The following is a 19,012-nucleotide window of genomic DNA, read 5'->3' as shown; positions in this document are numbered from 1 at the left end:
TATTGTAAAGTAATTAGCCTCCAATTAAAATAAATAAATTTATATTAAAAATTAAAAAAAAAATTCTGAGTTATTCAGGATGGATGACTGAGGGGAGGAAGACATCATGTGTGGTGACTTCAGGAATGAAGTAAATAGTCTGCGTTTTATTAAGGAAAATTTCAATCAAACCCCAAAGTAGAAAACCTAGGATTCCCATCTTTAAGTTTGAGGAACACTGCTTAAAGCAGTGTTAAAGTATATTTTCAGCTATCAAGTCATTTTCACTTGTAAAGAGGAAGAACATTTTGATTAAAACAAACCAAAAGCTTACTTATATTCTAGACATGAAGGATAAAAAAACAAAGCTGAGTCAAAGATGATCTCAGGGTGCTGAATCTAGGTGAGGTGTTAGAGAAGTTGTGGTCTTCATGGACAGAAGTCAGAAGGAGATAATAACTTAGGAAAGGGAATCTGAAGAGTTTCCTTTTACTGCCCATTAAATTAGAAAGAATCTTAAGACTTCCAGATAAAAATGTTGTGAGAGATGACTAAACTGGAGATGAATACCAGAATCATTGAACTATAATGATAAGGCTGGTAAACTGAAGGTAACAGATGAATTTTCTGAAGCAAAGTATGTGGCAACAACAGAGCAAGGGACCACTGGCTAAGCTTTTGAAGGCAAGAAGAGAAACACAGCATGATGCTGCTAACCAAAGAAGGAAAGAGTTTTAGGAAGGAAAGGATGATGAATAAGATGACATGGACTGTGTCCTAGCTTTGACTCCTGCTGGCTGGATGAATTTAAGCTCCACTATCATTTAGGGTTCGGTCAGGAAAACCACCATCACCCTATGTATTCTCCTTGCAAAAAATAATCAGATACATGAAATGCTCATTTGTACTGCTCTAAGACACAAGAGATAGTATGTAAAAAAATGGCAAAGGGTGCTGAATACTCATAGACTTTGTCACTCATTTTTGCTTTATATCATCCGGGTAGGTGATAAGCATGTTAATTTAAAATGCAGGAATTTGAAAAATTATCCCACAAAAATCTGTAAGCAACTGTCAGAAAGCTCAAGAATTTTACTTGGAAAGGAGTCTTCTGTTCCCAATTTAGCACATAAACTAAAAATTTGAACATCTGTCCATAATAATGAGAAACAGCAAATAACTTGGAGTTAGGAGAAGGAAAAATGGAATTGAAAAGCTGTGTGAGAATTATAAGAACTAGAGAGGAGAGGAAACCGAACATGCCATCCCAAGAATCAAACAGTATGACTGGAGACTGGCATAGGGACAAACGGGCTTCCCTGGTAGCCCACATGGTAAGAATCTGCCTGCAATGCAGGAGACCCAGGTTCGATCCCTGGGTTGGGAAGATTACCTAGAGAAAGGAATAGCAATCCACTCCAGCATTCTTGCCTGGAGAATTCCATGGGCAGAGGAGCCTGATGAGCTATAGTCTGCGGGGTCATGAAGAGTCAGACATGACTGAGTGAATAACACACACCCCCACAGTGACAAACTCCTCAAACACTTCCAAAGACCTGAAGAACATTCACTGCAGTTTACTAAAATATGTTAATGTTCATAATGACCACTTTTACATTTTCAGATAGTACACTCACCACTGTATTTTATATTATTTCATTAAAAAAAAAAAAGGGCTTCCCTGGTGACTCAGTGGTAAAGACTTTGCCTGCCAATGCAAGAGACATGGGTTCGATCTCTGGTCTGGGAAGATCCCACATGCCCCAGAGCAACCGAGCCTGTGCTCTAGAACCTTGGAGCTGCACCTACTGAAGCCCACACACCCTAGAGCCAGTGCTCTGCAGCAAGAGAAGCCATCACACTGAGAAGCCTGTGCACCGCAATTAGAGTAGTCCCCGCCTGCCGCAACTAGAGAGAAGTCTGCTCAGCAATGAACAACCAGCACAGCAAAAAATAAAAACACAAAATTCTCTATTTTTCCCTTCAGCTCTATCCACGCAGTCAACATTTTTTACTGATAATATCACAGTACGTAAGAACAGGTGACCATTACAGCCCTCTCAAGCAACTTTGATGAACTTTTCAGAAACCGAATATACACAAAAGCTGGGACCACATGTATCCTCAAGGTCCTAAATCTGAAGGAACCCAACAAACCATCTCTTACCCTAAAAATCCCTGGTAGGTAATTCTCACTGGAACATCAGAAACAAGGAGCTCACCAGTCTCCTGAGGGAGGCCACCTTACTGTTGAACAGTTCTCATTGCTGGATTTTTTGTTGTTAAACCAAGACTTCCTTTGCTTTTTAAACCTTGGCCTTCTCTCTGTGCAAGATGTAATCTATTTCCTCTTACCTTTCAACTTCTTATTCTGCTCTTTACAAAGTTAAGTATCTCCTCTTTGTAAAGGGGCCTCTTAATTAAAATGGGGCACCCAGTGTTATTCATCTTCTGACTGCCTACTCTATCTAGAATATTCAAGAAGCTTTTTTCTTTAATATGACTTCAAACATGATGAAAAGTACATAAAATGTACACCCCCCCATCTTATTCTTATTATTCACATTGACAATTACCAAGGTTTGTTTCACCTATCCCTTTTCTCTTTTTATTAATACTTATTTTGCCAAAGTATTTTAAAGGAAGATATCATGCCATTTTACTCCTATACATTTAAATAGGCATCCTGCAAATATAGGGACATTTGATTATATAATTACAACACCAACATCACATCTAAATTAAATAAAATTTAGAACTATTTCTCAGTGTCATCTCTCAGTCAATATCGCTAACTGTTTTAACAGTGTCTTTTTGTAGCCTATTTGAATCAAGATACAAATGACCTTATGAATTGCATTTTGTTGTTATAGCTCTAAAGTCTAAAAGAGTCTTTTCTTTTTTCCTCCACATTAATGACCTGCAGTTTTCCTACAGAATGTTATTAAACTAAACCTCTATCCCTGTATTTCTGATGAATAGAAAATGACTCGAGAAGCTTGGTTCAGTTCAGGCTCAATGCTTTTGGCAGTAATTCTTCATGTGATCCTCAGGCTGAATCACCCCAGGAAGCATGCATGGTCCTCCTACTTTTAGTGATGCTAAGATTGACTAGTAAGGCTTAGGCATGACAACTCAATACCTTCATTGTGAAGTTCCCATCAACCTTTCATTGGTTTCAACTGGTGTCACTGAATCCACTCATTTTTTCAAAGGCTGAAAAACTGATTCTTAATTCTCAAATTCCTTCCATATCTTTTAGCTAGAGTTCTTCTGTAAAACATTCCTTTTTTATTAACTAGGACTATCTGGTTACATGAAATACGAGTTTGCAGAGAAAATGGAACCTGTATTTTAAAGGCACTCAGTGGAAGTGCCTTAATCAGTTCAGTTCAGTCCAGTCGCTCAGTCGTATCCGACTCTTCGCGACTCCATGAATCATAGCATGCCAGGCCTCCCTGTCCATCACCAACTCCCGGAGTTCACTCAGACTCACGTCCATCGAGTCAGTGATGCCATAGGAAGTTTTAAAAGACTATACAGACAGGGATGACAAGTAAATCCACACAGAACTTTTCTTTGAAGATGGGTTCCACATTGACATGAAGTTTGGAAACATAAGTTATGCAACCTGGATCCTGGTGGCAACGCTACCTACACAGTTACTTTAACCAGAAGCTATGGGAGTATCCCTTCTCTTTGCTCATAATTAACTAATCATGGAGTCCTCTATATGTCATATTCCTTCTACTTCTTTCTATCTTCTTTTCACTACCCAAGTTTGGGCCATAGACACCATTCACCTAGATTACTGCAATGGACTCTTAGCTGCTCTCCCTTCATCCAGTTTTGTCCAACTCTGGTTCATTTTCTTCCTTTGTAATGTTTTCTCTAGTATTACAAAGCTTAGATCTAATAATATCTAGCTTAAAACACTTTAGACTTTAAGACAAAGTCCTTAGTATCAATAAGACTGTCATACTCTGTTCCAGTCACTGTGAAATTTCTTCTAATTCCCTGAATGTGTCGTGTTCTCTTTTATCTACAGGCCTTTGAACTGTTCCCTCTGACTGAAATTCCTTTTTACTTAGATAACCACCACTTATTCTTCAGGTTTCAATTTAAATGATAGAGAAACCATCTGTGATTGCTTAGACTACTCTAAGGCTTTTGTTACACAGTATAACTTTTATACACAGTATAATGTTTTAACACTGTATCACTTTTTGGTATACACAGTAACCTGTATTACTTTTTGGTATACACATTACACTTATATTAATTATCTATGTAATTCTTTCTTTCCAGTATTAGCAAAAACCATGTTTGTTTAGTTGGCACTGTAACCCAGCATCTTCACACAAGGCAAATTCTATATATTTAGTATGTATTTTCTGAACAAACGAATAGTTCCTAATACCAAATTAAAACACAAAGACCCGAAAACTCTAAAGAGCTCTGATAACAGAATGGTACCTGCTGTGGCATTTTCAAGGTGATTCCATTCTCTGTACTCACTGATGTCAGAGTGACAGATACCACTAGGAAAGGGTGAGGAATGTAGCGTGACATGGACACTTCCTGAAGAACCTGAATACCAGCAGCATTTGGACTGTAAGAGAAAGAAACCATACATCTCAACAATTCTAATGAGTTTTTTTCCCCCCATTTCCACTACAAATAGTTTGAGAGTTTATGTTTATAGGGGTCCCAGAAGGCAATGGCACCCCACTCCAGTACTCTTGCCTGGAAAATCCCATGGATGGAGGAGATTGGTGGGCTGCAGTCCATGGGGTCGCTAAGAGTCAGACACGACTGAGCGACTTCACTTTCACTTCTTACTTTCATACATTGGAGAAGGAAATGGCAACCCACTCCAGTGTTCTTGCCTGGAGAATCCCAGGGATGGGGGAGCCTGGTGGGCTATCGTCTATGGGGTTGCACAGAGTCGGACACGACTGAAGCGACTTAGCAGCAGCAAATACTTTCTACCTACCATTTCCACCTCCCCAAGTATCCTTTAAACAGCAGAATGACAAGGCTGTGGCACCCAAGAACACAAATGGAGATGAAGGGAGGGAAGGAAGGGAGTAATATATAAAAAGTAAAAAAGAAATTGGGAAGAAGCTTATAGGAATAGCTTAGTCAGCTGAGAAATAGTTGGCTGACGAAGGAAATGGGTTCTATATAACTGCTACTGCTAAGTCACTTCAGTTGTGTCCAACTCTGTGAAACCCATAGAAGGCAGCCCACCAGGCTCCCCCGTCCCTGGGATTCTCCAGGCAAGAACACTGGAGTGGGTTGCCATTTCCTTCTCCAATGCAGGAAAGTGAAAAGTGAAAGTGAAGTCGCTCAGTAGTGTCCGACCCTCAGCGACCCCATGGATGGCAGCCCTCCAGGCTCCTCCATCCATGGGATTTTCCAGGCAAGAGTACTGGAGTGGGTTGCCATTGCCTTCTCCAGGGTTCTATCTAAGGTGATCTGTTAATTTTTATCTTTATAAAAGATATCCTCAATTACTAAGCTACTTCAGCAAACACGCACTTCATAGCTTTTTTATAAAAAGAAACAAAAGCCATCTGAGAACAAAATAAAACTCAAGAAGTGTGGTCTAAATGCTGCAAGTCAGCCAGACACCAAGAAGAATATAGGCAAGAAAACAGCAAGACGACTGTCTGTTTTTCCTTTTCTAGACTACAGCCAGCTAGGCCAGTGAAAATGTGCAAGAGTCTGCTAAGGTCATGCTTCCTAAACCCCTAAAGCTATAGAAATACTATAAATTTCCCCAAGTTTCTAGAACACTAGGAAAATTAGTAACAACTTGTTATCAAGATGTATAAAAAAAAATTAATATTTAAAATTTTACCCCATCCCAAACCAGCTTGTTTTTTCAAATGAATCCAGTAAGATTAGCTGAAAAAAAATTGGTAAAGCTTTATAGTTTATTTCCTTTGGTAGCTAAAAAATAACTATCATACAAAGATCACTAATTAAAATTCCTTGCTTTACGAAACTCTTAAAACAAAGGAAATCAAATATAAAATTAAAATAACTGTTTTGAGAAATAAAACTACAGAGGAAGCATGATAAATAAGAGCAAAAAATGACTGTATATTTTATATACTTACCCATCAGATTTTCTTTCAATACTATAAAGGCATATTGAACAGTCTGCTCTAAAAACTATTACCATGTCCCGGAAGACACTAAGCAGTAATGTTTCTGCTTGTGTTTTGGTGACATGAGCAAAAGCATTGTCCAGATTTGAGGTTCGCAAATACACTCTGAGCTGTAGAAAATAGAAATAAAGACAACTGTAAAAAGAAGATACCTACCATGGATGACTAAATACTTTAGACATACCATTTTTTCATCTACTTTTTTTCAAGTAAGAGGAGCTAAAGACTAATTTGAGCGCTAATAATAAGTGGATGTTTCTATTTTGACAAAGTAGGCACATTCTACAAATAACTAAAAGATGAGTGATCAAAACTGTGATGTACTATTATGAGATACTCCTTTTAGACCTGCATATTTAGACATGACATCAGGAAATGTAGTTTCTCAAAAAATAAATATATCAATCAACCAATCAATATATCTCTAAGGACAGACATTCTTATAAACTTTTCAACTTTTAACTATTTTTTATTAGTTACAAATTTTATAACAGAGAATGGCTAAAATCATTAGAAAAAGCAATCACAGAAGTCCTGATTATTCCTTTAATTTTTTTTAAAACAGTAACTTGAAAATCCCATTAGCTAAAAATGTGGAATTTTTGATTAAAAGGAAAATGTCTCATTCATTTTCAGTAGGTTATTTTTATACAGATCAAACAATGCTGTGAAAGTGAAAATTGTTAGTCACTCAGTTGTGTCTAACTCTTTGTGACCCCACGGACTGTAGCCTGCCTCTGTCCATGTGATTTCCAGGTAAGAGTATTGGAGTGGGTTGTCAATTTCTTCTCCAGGGGATCTTTGGCAGGCAGATTATTTACTGTCTGAGCCATCTGCAAAGTCCTTAAATAATGCTTAATATATTTAAAATATAAAAATTTATTACTTCTGAGAGAACAAAAACATACCTCTTCTTGATGATCACTTATGTTATAACATGCAAGGACAATAAAATCATTCCACCAGGCTAAGCCACCTGTCACAATCATATTCTGCTCCTTAAAAAAAATAAAAAACATTTACATTTATTCCTGACAGTAATACATTTGTAAAATATTCCTAATCAGACAATGAAAGCTCTAATTATTTCTGCTCTACTCTCTATTCCTCCCGCCCCACAACATTAAGTGTTACTTGAGGGCCTTTATTAATAATGATTCAGATCCTATTTTTGAAAAAAAAATGTGTATTTCTGTAAGGCAGAAAATACATCACTGAAAGTAACTGGGAACCATGTAGCATCATTATTCCACATTCAGTACATCTTGGTTTACATTCTGGCTTTATCATTTATCAGCTGCCTGACTCTGAATCCTATATAAAATGGTAATAGTAGTGCCCTCACTGGGTTGTTATTAAGATCAGTGAGATATATGAAAAGTGCCTGGTACATAGTAGGCACCTGCTGCTGCTGCTAAGTCGCTTCAGTCGTGTCCAACTCTGTGTGACCCCATAGACCGCAGCCCACCAGGCTCTCCTGTCCCTGGGATTCTCCAGGCAAGAACACTGGAGTGGGTTGCCATTTCCTTCTCCGATGCATGGAAGTGAGAAGGTAAAGTGAAGTCGCTCAGTCATGTCTGACTCTTAGCAACCCCATGGACTGCATGCAGCCCACCAGGCTCCTCTGTCCATGGGATTTTCCAGGCAGGAGTACTTGAGTGGGGTGCCATTGCCTTCTCCAGTAGGCACCTCGTAAATGTCAACTTCCTTTTCTTTTCCTCCTATTTGATTCTTGCAAAACCCAAACGCATGTTTGTACGCTACCCAGATGTTTATATTGTACACAGACAAGCAGGGAATGACCTCAAATTTTGTGGAGATTTATTCCAATCATATCTGATGAACTCTACCTGAAATGGAAGAGTAAATTCTCAATTACAGGATTAGCATCTGATTAACAAGAATTAAAAATTAACTATCTCAACAGACATGAACTTGGGCGAACTCCAGGTGATGGTAAGGGACAGGGGGGCCTGGCATGCTGCAGTCCAAGGGGTTGCAAAGACTTGGACACAATTTAGCGACTGAACAACTATCTCAATACAAAATCCATTATTAAATACCAAGTACCTTATCAGAACTGACCCTTGGACATAATTCAGTCATTTTGTAATGTTTTGATTTTACTTTTTAGTAAGTAAACAGTGGTTTACTCTATACTTAATTCATATTGTAGTTCTCCCACACTTTGACAAATAGGTTTTTAACCTCAAAAAGACTAACCTGGGTAATGTTTCCAAAAAGCTTCCATTTTTTGGTGAGTAAAGAGTAATGTGCAAAACCAAACTTGCCAACAACAGCAATATTCTGGCCAAGCTTATCAATAGCTGAAAACTGAATTAAAAAAAATTAAGATCTCTTCCTTGAATTTTTTATTTAGACATAAAGAGCTAAGGATTATGTCAGGATGGCAGACTATTAATAAACATTTGCGAAGTGAATTAAATGTAAAATGCTAAATTCAAAAATCATATTTAAATTATATTTAACAAAATTATAGATTTATACTAACAATGTACAAGGAATCAAGTATTGAAACTTTTATCAATGCACCCACTGAAAGGCTCAATCCCCAGAATACCTCTTGCAGCACATGCCATTCAATGAAAGTTAACACCAACAAAGTAACAAATAACTCACCCGTATAGGCCAATTGCTCTCTAGATAGGTGCTGGAAATCTAGGAAATAATATATCAGTTTGTAAGACTTTTGAAATGTTTACTATATTTAAATGTAAAGCATTAGCATCATAATATGAGATTAATTTTCCTGTAATGTTTAAAGTGCTCCCAAATAATTGAGTATTACTAGCAGCCAATATTGCATATCGCCTGTCTTATCCATTTCATTATGTATTTCTAGACATCAGGCTTTCCTCTTTTTTCTCTATACTGTTTTTGTTTGTTTGTTTTAAATATTGAACACTCAATCAATAACAGAATGACAAAAGATATTTAGAGAAGCATCTACAATGGTAGCCAAGAACTGTGTAGATGAACAGTCTGGTTTTGCTGATATGAACCATCCCTAAAATCTTATCTAATAAAATCAGAGCCTCAGCAAGAGTTTGTTTTTTTTTTAAATAGTACTTTCTTATTTTTATATTTTTCTGATTAAAAAAGCAATGCACACTTATAAATTTTAAACAATATAAAAGTACACAAAGTACAAACTGAAATTCTTCTCTTACATCACTGCTCAGGGGAAACAACTGATTAGTTTTTATTCTGTCTCTAAACAGCCATGTACACATAAAAGTGTGCATAAGTCACGGCTATTTATTCACCTGCAAGACTTTTAATATATTACAGATATGAACTCTTCATCTGCAACATCAGCAATAGATGTATCTTTCCATGCTGTCTGTCTCATTTTTGTACATGGTATCATTTTATTACTCTAATGAGAATTTTAAACTTAAAAAATCCTCTGTGAGATATCAATGCAAATTAAGCCAAGTCTAGCTTTATTGAGACTGTGACCTCTCTCTTAGTCTGCTGATTAAATAGTTTCATGAGCACATGGTGAATGAAGGGTGAAAATTAACAGAACAAAGGAAAAATCTTCTGTTCCTGGAATAACTACTGAACCTTCAATTCATTTATTTTCCTTTTACTCAAAGAAAAATTATTACATATTTAAAAAAGGAGAGCCAAATGAAAAAGCCAAGTAAATGCAATCAAATCCAATAAGCTTCTTTGTGTAATGTGAAGATGAAACCAAAGTCAAGCAAAAAAAAAAAAAACCTCCAGAAAACCTGCTGAAAACATCTGTATTAATCTTGATAAAATTTATTCATAAAACTATTTTTGTTAGACTTCACTTATTATCCAGTTAGTCAACCTAAAATCTAAATAAATTAATAGCTTTTAGTACATTAGGAAGTTCTTAACCCCAGAACTGCTTATGTGTGGATGCCTACCTTAGAGAATTAAGTGACAGATATACTTGAAGAATGCTTAACTTGTATCTTAACAGATATGCTGTACCATTCAGGCCAACTAGTAAAATTCATTATGATGGGTGAAATTAGTGCAGAATAATGGTAATCTGAGGTAACGATCAGGTGGCAAAGTAAAATCTGAAAGTAGTTTTGTAGGGGGATATAAGTGAAATTCTTTTTTTGAATGAAGAAAATAAAAATAGTCACTTGAAGAAGGATGTTCCTGGAGTATAACTGAGCTAGCACCCAAGACACTGAAAAAAACAAGCAACCAAAAAACCAAAAATGCCCCTACTTCCCCCAAACCTTGGTACTTCTTAGTATTTATGAAATGTGTGAGTGTGTAAAGTGGGAAGTGAAATCTCACAGCCAAAATGGATTCCAACATGAAGAGTTTCCAATCATAGGAACCACGGTTAAATCTTATCATTTGATCACATTCTGATGAATATCTCTAAGAGAAAACAATTTATTCTTCTATCCTCCAAAAGTGTATGAGATGCCACAAATGGTAAATGGTTTGCTTTCAAAACTTACATTGAAGCTTTATTTATACAGTTTTATGTCTTAAAGATGCTATAAGAACAAAAACTTTTATTTTCCCTAGGAGATCTACATATTACCTGAACTTTGAGTTCCACCCCTAATACTGAGAACAGAAAATGGCAAAACTAAGAAAAGAGGTGGCTAATGGATGATGAAGAAACTCAGGTCAGGACTGCATACTCAGTGCATAAAAAGTCATGTCACACTACTGGGAAACCCAGTGCTAAGCTACAGAATCTCTACTCTTAACATCTTAGGATTTTTCCATCTCTTATAGAACCTACATCTACCTTTTTCCCTTTAAAGTCATTCTGCTAAAACCCTGTCTCCTCCTCAGATTTACTTCTGTCTGTATCTGGTGAGATTGTGAAAACCATCATCCTAGGAGATCTGATCTGTGCCAAATACCCGGAACATCTGATTCACATTGTAGGAATGAGAGCAAATCATTTATAAATTAAATAGCCTTTACAATCCTCTTTGTTGACTTAACAAAGTGCCTGATACATTACCCTGCTTCTGACAAGTATGCATCTGTGTTATTTTTGTTAAAGGAGAAAACATAATTAACATAGAATCTTCTGACCAGGAAACTAATGAGTATAAGGTAGAAAGCTTAAACAAACAAACAAAAAACCTAGTAGTCTAGATGGGGAACAGACAGAGCAAGCAGGATTAGTTGAGCTCATCTGATGAACTCTAAGCTGTACAAGAAGCATACAAAGTACTAATCACACAAACAAAGCCACTTTGATGGAGGATGCAGGCACTCTCCTGGACAAGAGTATGTGCTGAAGGCGGAATTAAACAGGCACCCATGTTTCTTCAGGGAATACTTACTAAAGGCTAAAATGTCTGGAAGGTAAAGTATTAACATTATATAGACACTGTAAAACCACACTACCAAACACACACCACCAAAACACTGCATTGACTCTTGTGGCTGAATTACCAGCAAACAAAGCTTGGGGCAACTCAAAGTAAAAACAATGCCAAGTAGGCACATGCTAGGTTTTATTAATAGATCTAAGTCAGCAGTATATCATATGCTTCAACATTTAGTACCTAGGTTTTAAGATAGGTTCTATTATTCCCTTAATTTGTATCATGGTAAGGATCAAGTCTGCCACTATTCTGCTGTGTGACCTTGGGCAAGTCACCTAACTTCCCTGAGCTTCAATTTCCTCATGTATAAAATCTAGTTGGACTACATGATTGCTAAGGTCCTTCCAGCTCTAAAAATTCTATGAGTCCATTATAACTTAATTTGGGGGGAATACAACAACTCTAGCATTATTTTTATTAGCTTTAAGGAAATGGAAACCATTAGGTAAAGCTAGAGTTAAGTTTATCTTTCTGAGTACTTTAGATATCTAAAGAACAGAATGACAGAAGAATATTGCTAGTACCTATTTGTCTGAAGTTGTAAAAGCAGTGTTATATGCTTCTAACACAGGATACTTCATAGATGGCTATGAATCACAGAATCACTGAATTTTTGAGCTGGAAGGAAATTCCATTTTTGTTATTGCCTGATGGATTTTTGAGTTCCAGACCTACCTTCTTCGATCCTCTGCTCTACTTGGCTCTCTGGCAACACAGACCTGGCTAGGCAGAACTGGCATTCATGCTAGGTCAGTGTAGAATGAATAGTTCAAAGTATGGGGGAATGAAAATAGCAGAGAAATGGCTATAGGAGAGAAGGGAGCAGTGGAAAATTTTAGTCAAGGAAGTAGCTGATGCAGTTTTATTTAATAACTGTTACTAATTATAAAATGGTATGCACATTGTTTGATTTTATGAATTTATCAATGTAAGTTAAATACATTTTCTTTTAGTGTATACCACATGTCAATGTAGGAGATATTCTTCCTTTAATTTTTCACACAGAGACCATTCTTCTATCTCTCATTATCTTCACTCAAAGTCAACTGAAAATAACATGGGTGGTGAAGTAAGCTAGGTAAAAGTATAGAATGTAGAAGACAAAGAATTGTGAAAATAGACAATGACTAAAAGAAACTAACTCAAGAGTAGACTCTGATGTATCTAAGACATTTTGGTGACAAAACTGGGAAGAAAACACTTAGGACTCAAATATGTATGAAAGTTTCTTTCAAGAAACTTCAGTTTACTAACTTGTCCAAATTAATTTTGTTTTCAAAACTCAGAAGTAATTTCTATATTAAATGTCAATTTATCAGAATTACTAAAAGAAACCACTAATTTGAAAGTTACATCAGAATGAGTAAATAATCTGGAGCAAGACCAAGTAATAATAAAATTATTAACAATAATGTTCTAGACTAATCACAAGTCTTCAACTTGGGTCCAAAGTCAGGCAATTAACCTCAATGTGTACCCATTAGGACTACAAGATCATCTGGACAGGGGACTAATTGACAGTGTCACTTTTCATGAAATTATCACACTTCTGCCTCTGCAAATCTAGAGCTAAATTTATACCAAAAGAAGGCTGACAGTCCTGCACAGTAAAAGGGCAAAGCATAAACTTCTAGTTTTTCAAACTATTCACTTACTAATGGACTGGGGGAAAGAAAGGAGAAGACAAGAGGACAAGAGCACAGAAAAGCAGAAGAGAGACGTGACAGTCAAAAAAGGTTAGAAAGTTCCTCAGCAAATGAATTACTTAAAAATCTGTTTTAGGTGCTATCTTAGCAAGGACTAAGTCACTAGTCAACAGCATCTGAAGACTTACCTGTACTACATGCCAATGCCGATGACCAAGTAAAGTGCTTAAACTCTGAGACTCTAAACCACCACCTGCAAATGGGCTCTTTTCCCGACGGGTTCTGTGATCAGAGTGAGCTGAAGAACTCCTGGGATTCTGGCTCTGTGAGGCCTCTCCACAGTTCAAGTACAATCGATCCTCCCCCTGAAGCAACACTTGCTCTTGGTTACTCTAGATGAGGGAAAAGGAAGCAGAGGGAAGGAAAGCAAATAAAAACAAGTAAGGTGGGGGAAAGTAAGTAAAATGTCAATTTAGTTTTATTGCTGGGAATATACCATACATTTCAGCATTGATTTTCCTCACAGAGGACAAGACTACATAAAAAGTGCTCACCCTGTTACATTTAAGACTAACAGGCAACATTTTAAGGATTTCTTCCCAGTGTAAAATAATCTTTATTAAAGTTTGTTTTATCATATAGATTCCAAAACATGCCCATGCCCAGGGTTACAACTGCTATAGAAGTATCTTTCATAACTACTTCAAAATGGCAATGCTATGAGAGATTTTCCATCTGAAAACTGAATAAAACTACTCAATGTCTACAGTTTACAAAGTAGTTTTATATAAAGTATCTCATGAACGATGATAAGAAAAGATGTCTGGTCACTTTGTGTACATGCTCACCAATGTGCCCACATGGCAAGGAGTGGATTAGACACAGGGATAACTGGATTCTGGAGGATCTTTGAAATCATGGGGAGGAGGAAGAGTAGCCTACAGCCTGGTACAGAACAATTCAATAACTGCTTGGTGAATGCTTGGTTAGTACCAAGGGATGTGCCAGGCTCTGAAGACATTTAGACAAAAAGTTTCTACTTCTGTGAAAGGCCTGTGTTTTCAAATGCAGGCAGATTATTCACTCACTATTTTTTGTAAATTAGATAGATCAGCATCCCGACCCCTCATGTTCCCATTGTAGTCCAAATATCATCTTGACATAAAACTTGGGGTGCTTTTATATTATTATTTTGGATGAGGGAGCAGAGGAAGAAATCCTCTACCCTTGTTTTTCTTATTATTCAACTACAGTAATAAGGTCTGAGATCCACAGTACTTTCATTCTTTCTCAGTGTGTTGTAAATTTTAATTAGAAACTGGTTGCACCATATATTTAAAAACCCATTGATGGCAGATACTAAGATATGCATTTCTATCATGTAACACATACTATTCTTATGTATAAATAGCGTATTAATATCTTATTTCAGACTGATAAACATGAATTTATGTTATAATTTGGGGCAGTGTTTCCCAAAGCAGGATTCTAAGGCTTATTTTCTTGCAGGTCTTCCTTAAAAATTCATAGGTAAGTAAGCTTGGGAAATATTGCTTTTTATACACCAACTCCTGGACTTTTACGATGCACATTAGCGTATTAAAGACTAGATTACTATGCTAAAGAAATTTCTACAGCTTTAACTCCTTTATTTCACACAAGACAACAGAACATTTTCTTATTCTATGTAATTACTATTTATATTTCTCACAAATTGTGCCTGGTGGAACACACTTTGGGAAATGTTACTAACACTAAATTTTATTCAAGTAAATCTGTAAACACTGTTTTTTCTCAAGTTGCTTATGATCCTACTTAAAAAAAAAAAAAAAGCATGGGACTTCCGTGGTGGTCCAGTGGTTACAACTCAGTGCATCTACTGCAGAGGGCGCAGGTCTGACCCCTGGTCAGGGAACTAAGATCCTGCGGCCTACCCCCTCCAAAAGCTAATCCTGCTCAGAAATAAAATTTGGGGGTATTATTTAATATAAATTAAAAAGAAACCTAATAATCATAGAAAATATACAAAAGAAGATCATATGCCAATTTTAGGAGTACATGCAATATTATCTGTGTCATAAGGACATATCTGTGTCTGATATTCTACATCAAAGCCATTAAAAACAAAACCAAACAGAGTTTTAATTAAATAAACTTACCATACAAGGGTTTACAGTGAGTGCACTCTTGATAAACTGAAACAGTAGAATACCAGGCTGTTTAACTATACTCTTGGAGTCAGACTCATTTTCAGTATTTTGAGAACCAAATCCACTGATTACCCAGAGGTGATAGCCTTCAGCACCCCAGCTCTTAGGGAAAGAGGTCGGGGAGAAAAAGAAGAGGGGGGAAATCAAAGCAATAGAAAATTTGTTATTTTTTCCTGGCTTTAAATATTTAAATTCTCAAATAACCAACAATAAGCATTATTAATTACTTCTGAAGGCTGGAGATACCATGACAAACACCACAGACAAGAATCATATACCTCCATCTACTACATCTTAGATCGCCAGTAGAAACCATCATTGCTCTCCACCTAGAATAGTGAAAACACTACATCCTAATCCTAGCTTGAAATCCTAAGAAATGCCTACTGCTATCTGCAACTTCTCTATGAATTTAACTGCCTCTCAAATACAAAGAACTTCCTCAGAAAGACAAGATCCACATTACATAGCTGAAGCTTGACAAACAAGCACCGAAACAGATACAATCTTGTACAGAACAAAGAACAATGGACTGGCGACTATGAGACTAGGGTTTCCACAGCAGCTTGGCTACCATTTTGTTGTACTACCTTGGCCAAACTATTTGGTTTCACAGGGTTTAAGTTTCTTCCTTTATAAAATGAGAGAGCTCAAAGAAATTAACCAGGCCCAGTCAATTTTAATATTCTATAATTAGATTTCATGATTGTTAAAATCACTTAAAAAAAAAAATCATGGGAAGAGTATTAATTCCTAACCTGCAAGGCCAAGAAAATACTAATGAGGGGAGGAGAGGTCCATGAACTGTTGCAAAATTTCAGAAGTTCTGCTTTCCCATGAGAAGTTTCAGTTGTACAAGTTAACTAAAATGCTAAGATTCTTAGTTTGTGATTAAAATATCAGCTTAGTGAGGCTGGTAACACCAGTTGTTGCACACCATTCAGAAGCACTGATTGGCAGTCACAGAAACGGTGTTTGAAAATTACAAGTATGAAGGTGTGTAGAGCCATCAAATGGGATCCTTGGTGATGAAAGATTGGGAAGCCCATGGTTTCAAGGCAACCATGGTGGTTTAAATTCTTTGAGAAACCCATGATCAGAAAATGCCTTCCTCTGTGGAGCAGGAGAGAAAGGTAGTGATAAGCCTAAGCCTCACAGCCACTAATTTCACAAAGATGGTATGGAGAGGGCTATAGTAAGAAAATGTTTTTATGTAAGGACAAGGGTAGTTATACCTCACTGCTTTCTACAGAAGCTGTTGAAAACTGATGGTAAAAATACTATTACAACAAGGACTACAATTCTTTTAAGTCTACGGAAAAGTTTAAAATATGCTCAAATAATGTACATGTCCTCCAGGAAAAAGACCCAATGAACACTTCACATTAAAAGAAAGGAGGCTATGGGAAGTGGGTGCTGAGTCACATAAGAAATGCAGGTTGTTTTGGAAAAACAAACGCCTGATCTGAACAGTCACTGTGTTCACAGAGACGACAGGGCTTATTGGACACATCAAAACAAAATAAAAATCAAACACTGAAAATTAGATAGCCTGTTAAAGACAGACTGTTAAAGATAACGCTTTTATTAAAGCAAGAACTGTTTAAGAAGAGTCTCATGAGACTAGAAGAGCTTTTTTTTTTTTTTTCTTTTCTGAGCATGCAGGCATAGCTTATTACCAGTGTTGTGATAGTTTCAGGTGGACATCAAAGGACTCAGGCACACGTATACATGCATCCATTCTCTCTCAAATTCCCCTTCCATCTAGACTGCCATATAACATTGAGCAGAGTGCTGTACAGTAGGACTTAGGACTTGGTTGGTTATCCATATCAAATATAACAGTGTGTACATGTTGATCTCCAACTCCCTAGCTATCCCTTCTCTCCATCCTTCCCTCCTGGCAACCATAAGTTTCTTCTCAAAGTCTGTAAGTCTGTTTTTATTTTGTAAATAAGTTCATTTGTATCATTTCTTTTTAGATTTCTCATATAAGGGATGGCGTATGATATTTCTCCAAGAAGGTCCAAGTTTTCTTTTGGGGTTTAAGTGAAGACTCATACACGTGATGAGGTGCCTGGGGCATAAACTGATTTTGGAGTGGAAGAAGTCGGTGTGGGACTTCCTTTTGAGAACAAGTGCAACTATTCCAGAGTTCTCAGAGCCTTATCAGCATCAGCAGCATCATTACTCCGTTTACCTTGCAACTTCTCATACTCAGATAATAGCATGTCCTCCTGTGCTGTGTGGTTAGTTGTGTCTGACTTTTTGTGACTCTATGAACTGTAGCCAGCCAGGCTCTTCTGTCTATGGAATTCTCCAGGCGAGAATACTGGAGTGGGTTGCCATGCCTTCCTCTAAGGGATCTTCCTGACCTATGGATAGAACCCAGGTCTCCCACTTTGTAGGCGGATTCTTTACCATCTGAGCCACCAGGGAAGCCCGGATAACAGCGTAGGTAATAATAATAGCTAATAATACATAATAATGGGAGGGCAATTATCTCAGGCTCCTTAGGCCACTAGCTGAGGGAAAACAAACCCAGGCGCAGGTCTGGTTCATCCGCTCAGGGCATCACACAGGACACTAAGGATATGTAGGTGGGACTGGCAAAAAGCAGGGAGGTTCAAGATAAAATAATCTGGGCGTTAACCAGTTAAAGTTTCTGCTTTAGTGTAGACGTTAATATCTACACTTAAATTTAACTTAGGACTCCTTCGTCACCAAACCTTTGAATAAATAAGGAAAGGGACCAAGAAAATATGCAATGTAAGACTGGCCCCTGAGTGACCAAAAAAAAAAAATTATGCAAAAAGCTACCCTAGTGGGAACCTTGAAAAGATTCAGGTGACTTTTGTTGCTCACACCCTCTTGCAGATTCTCAACAGAGCACTGCTCCAATTCTGCATAAATAAAATACCCCCCTAGACTTTATTCTCATTTTGGAGAAGAGCTTTTTTAATTTTATTAGGTCAGTATGAGGGAAAAACAGGAAGAAAAAAAACAAGTTTTTCACATTGTATCAATATTTTATAGAAAGAACTTACCATAGAGTTGATTTTAAGGGGATCTTTTTTGGTACCATCTGACCTATAGCTGAAACAGAAAAGAAAATTAAAAAGAATCTTCTAATTGCATACAACATTTAGCTTTAATTTTTTTTAAAATGATTTTTTTCCTTTGAAAGAGAAATACCCAATACTGTGTGAAATATGAGACTCCTGGTCAATGTACCTAGGTATGTCACTGAGATACAGTCTTCCAGGTACTAAATAATTTCTTGACAGGGTCATGCAGTTTGGGCAGGTGTGTTCATTACGTCAGAACTAAAGTTCAGCGTAGTATATGAAACGGGCAGAGAAATTAACCCACTTCTGTCAACCCACAGAGAACCTATACTAACTCAATGAGATAATGTAATTTTTTACTTCCTACTAGCTACTTATATATATAGTTTACAGCTCTTATTAGATAATAAGCTACTTGAACAGATTCATGTGTGATTTAGCCTTGAGTCAAACATTTATCACATATACAACAGGGGTTCGATAAATAAATGCATTTTTATTGAATGAACAATCAACTGAAAGAGGATGGATGTACGAGGAATTGATACATTCTGA

The 19,012-nt window shown here is 36.9% G+C and overlaps 1 protein-coding gene across 1 annotated transcript in view; it reads right to left on the bottom strand.

Annotated features, from left to right (window-relative positions):
• The window catches only part of RIC1 (RAB6A GEF complex partner 1), a 145,067-nt gene that overhangs the window by 16,825 nt on the left and 109,230 nt on the right, over positions 1–19,012 (bottom strand). The window contains exons 11-18 of the mRNA XM_010833826.1: positions 18,437–18,485; positions 15,339–15,491; positions 13,368–13,571; positions 8,799–8,837; positions 8,382–8,492; positions 7,067–7,156; positions 6,108–6,268; positions 4,456–4,591 (exon numbers count right to left, since the gene is read on the bottom strand). Coding sequence (XP_010832128.1) covers positions 4,456–4,591; positions 6,108–6,268; positions 7,067–7,156; positions 8,382–8,492; positions 8,799–8,837; positions 13,368–13,571; positions 15,339–15,491; positions 18,437–18,485 — 943 coding nt within the window. The remainder of the gene's footprint in view (positions 1–4,455; positions 4,592–6,107; positions 6,269–7,066; positions 7,157–8,381; positions 8,493–8,798; positions 8,838–13,367; positions 13,572–15,338; positions 15,492–18,436; positions 18,486–19,012) is intronic.

This window comes from Bison bison, unplaced genomic scaffold (assembly GCF_000754665.1).
Source record: "Bison bison bison isolate TAMUID 2011002044 unplaced genomic scaffold, Bison_UMD1.0 scf7180017863936, whole genome shotgun sequence".
NCBI classification, from domain to species: domain Eukaryota; kingdom Metazoa; phylum Chordata; class Mammalia; order Artiodactyla; family Bovidae; genus Bison; species Bison bison.
Note: the sequence above shows the minus strand (reverse complement) of the source record. Positions and strands in the feature narration are given on the sequence as shown.